The sequence below is a fragment of the Alexandromys fortis genome, unplaced genomic scaffold, assembly GCF_014885135.2.
Source record: "Alexandromys fortis isolate MF-2015 unplaced genomic scaffold, M_Fortis_MF-2015_v1.1 scaffold_36, whole genome shotgun sequence".
NCBI lineage: Eukaryota > Metazoa > Chordata > Mammalia > Rodentia > Cricetidae > Alexandromys > Alexandromys fortis.
The window spans coordinates 557,765-559,568 of NW_026067915.1; the positions used below are offsets into that span (position 1 = coordinate 557,765).

General features: G+C 47.3%; 1 protein-coding gene across 6 annotated transcripts in view; it reads left to right on the forward strand.

The window, feature by feature from the left end:
- Positions 1–827: 827 nt before the first annotated feature.
- Nme9 (NME/NM23 family member 9) overlaps positions 828–1,804 on the forward strand; it is a 21,737-nt gene continuing 20,760 nt past the window's right edge. For 3 of the 6 annotated variants that reach the window (XR_007591224.1, XM_050139621.1, XM_050139624.1), the window contains exons 1-2: positions 870–936; positions 1,257–1,356. Coding sequence is in view for 4 of the 6 variants with exons in the window: in XM_050139621.1 (XP_049995578.1) it covers positions 1,324–1,356 (33 nt within the window). In the remaining 2 variants the exon portion in view is untranslated. Of the gene's footprint in view, positions 937–1,230; positions 1,357–1,804 lie in introns of all 6 variants that reach the window. The other 3 variants (XM_050139623.1, XM_050139622.1, XM_050139625.1) reach the window with 3 other exon arrangements.

Sequence of the window (1,804 nt, forward strand, 5' to 3'; positions counted from 1 at the left end):
CAGAGATTTGATTTGGACAAAACAATCTCATTAATATTATCAAACACAAAAAGACCATGCTCCAGGGGTAGGTGGGTGATTAAGAGCATTGGCTGATCTTCCAGAGGACCCAGGGCTCAATTCCAGCACTCACATGGTAGCTCAAACCCATCTGTAACTCCAGTTCCAGATCTGGCAATCTGGCGCCCTCTTCTGACCTCGTTCTCCTCCCATTCCCCCACCCCACTCCCAAGTCCTTCAAACAATGGCATAAAAAACAAGGTCGCCCTAGGTGATGCTTTCGGAGGAGACTAGAGGTTCAAACAGTACACTTAGAACCTTATTTTTAGGTTTATTTGTTTTATGTGTGTGTTTTCCCTGGGTTCATGCTGCGGTGCCAGGAGAAGGAGGAGGAAGTCAGAAGAGGCTTAGGATTCCCCCTGGAATTAGAGGTACACGCCACCTTGTGGGTGCTGGGAATCGAACCTAGGTCCTCTGTGAGACCAACACGTGATCTTACCCTGAGTTACCTCTTCAACCGCATTCCGCCATCTCTGTCTTTTAATGATTTAAGTCAGACTTCTGATATCCTTGGATTAATACCCACTGTTTGAACCTGTTGGGCACATGTGAACTTGACTTCCATAGTTAACTTTGAATTCACAATTATTTGTAGACTTAAAGACAACTCTCATATTCCTGAAAAGCCATCTCCCACGCGGCCCTCCTTTAAGGCTATCAAGGCTGGATCAACTCTGGCAGGCTAGGAGGAAGAAGGAAGGAATTGAGCACGGAAGGGTGGGATCTTTTTACCTTAGCACCTGACATTCTCTCCAGCCAATGAGAGCTCCCCACTGGGAGTGGTAAACTGGGTGCTGGGTTGCCAGGACGACCATTGCAAAGACGCTGCCGAGTGAAGCTGGATACTTCCTGTCCTCATCCGGACCCCGATATCTGGTATCTATACCGTCAACAGAGGCTATTTCCCAGTAGTTCATGGGAACTTATAGAGACTACGGGACCCTTTTTATCGTCTCGCATTCCTTAGTGGACGCTCTGCTGCCTGCGGGCGCCCTGGGCTTCTTAGTGAAGGGGCTTTGCAGACACTCCCCCCCCCCCCCCCACTTGCACGCCTCTGAAAACAGCCTGGCGATCCCCTGGGCTCCGGGAGAGGGAGGGAAGGTGAGGGTGCGTCCGTCTGCGTCTCTGTGTATTTTGTATCAGTACATTGATTTCCCTTCTCTTTAAAAGAGGCCCTGGGCTTGCTGGTTTGACAGGTTGTGGGGCAGCTGTCGCGCTTACCACCCATTTCCCAGGATCAGAGTTTTGTGTCTTTGCAGAACCATGGGCAGCAAGAAGAAGGAAAGTGCCCTACAGGTAAGCCTCTAGGGGCGCTAGCTCCCATCTCTTGGTCGGAGAGGGTTGTGTGGGTGTGGGGTGCAGAATAAAGACAACTTTCTACTTGCTAGCAGTATGCTACAGTGTTCTGAAGCCCGAGTACCCTACCCTTCTGCGTTAACGTAGAAATGAATATCTGAGCACCTAGTAATTACAACCTTATGTATAAATAAATATATCTCTGACCGAGGCAGAAGTTCGTAATGGGAATTTGCAACCATAAGACTCAAATGGGCATTAACATAAAACCACAAATCCGAGAGAAGAGAAACAGCCTAATTCCCCAATCTTATTTCTGTTGAACAATAATTACAGGTTTTACACACACACACACACATATATATATATACACACACATATCCTGTGCACATATATACATACACATGCATATGTATATGTATGTATGTGTATACACACAGTGTTATAT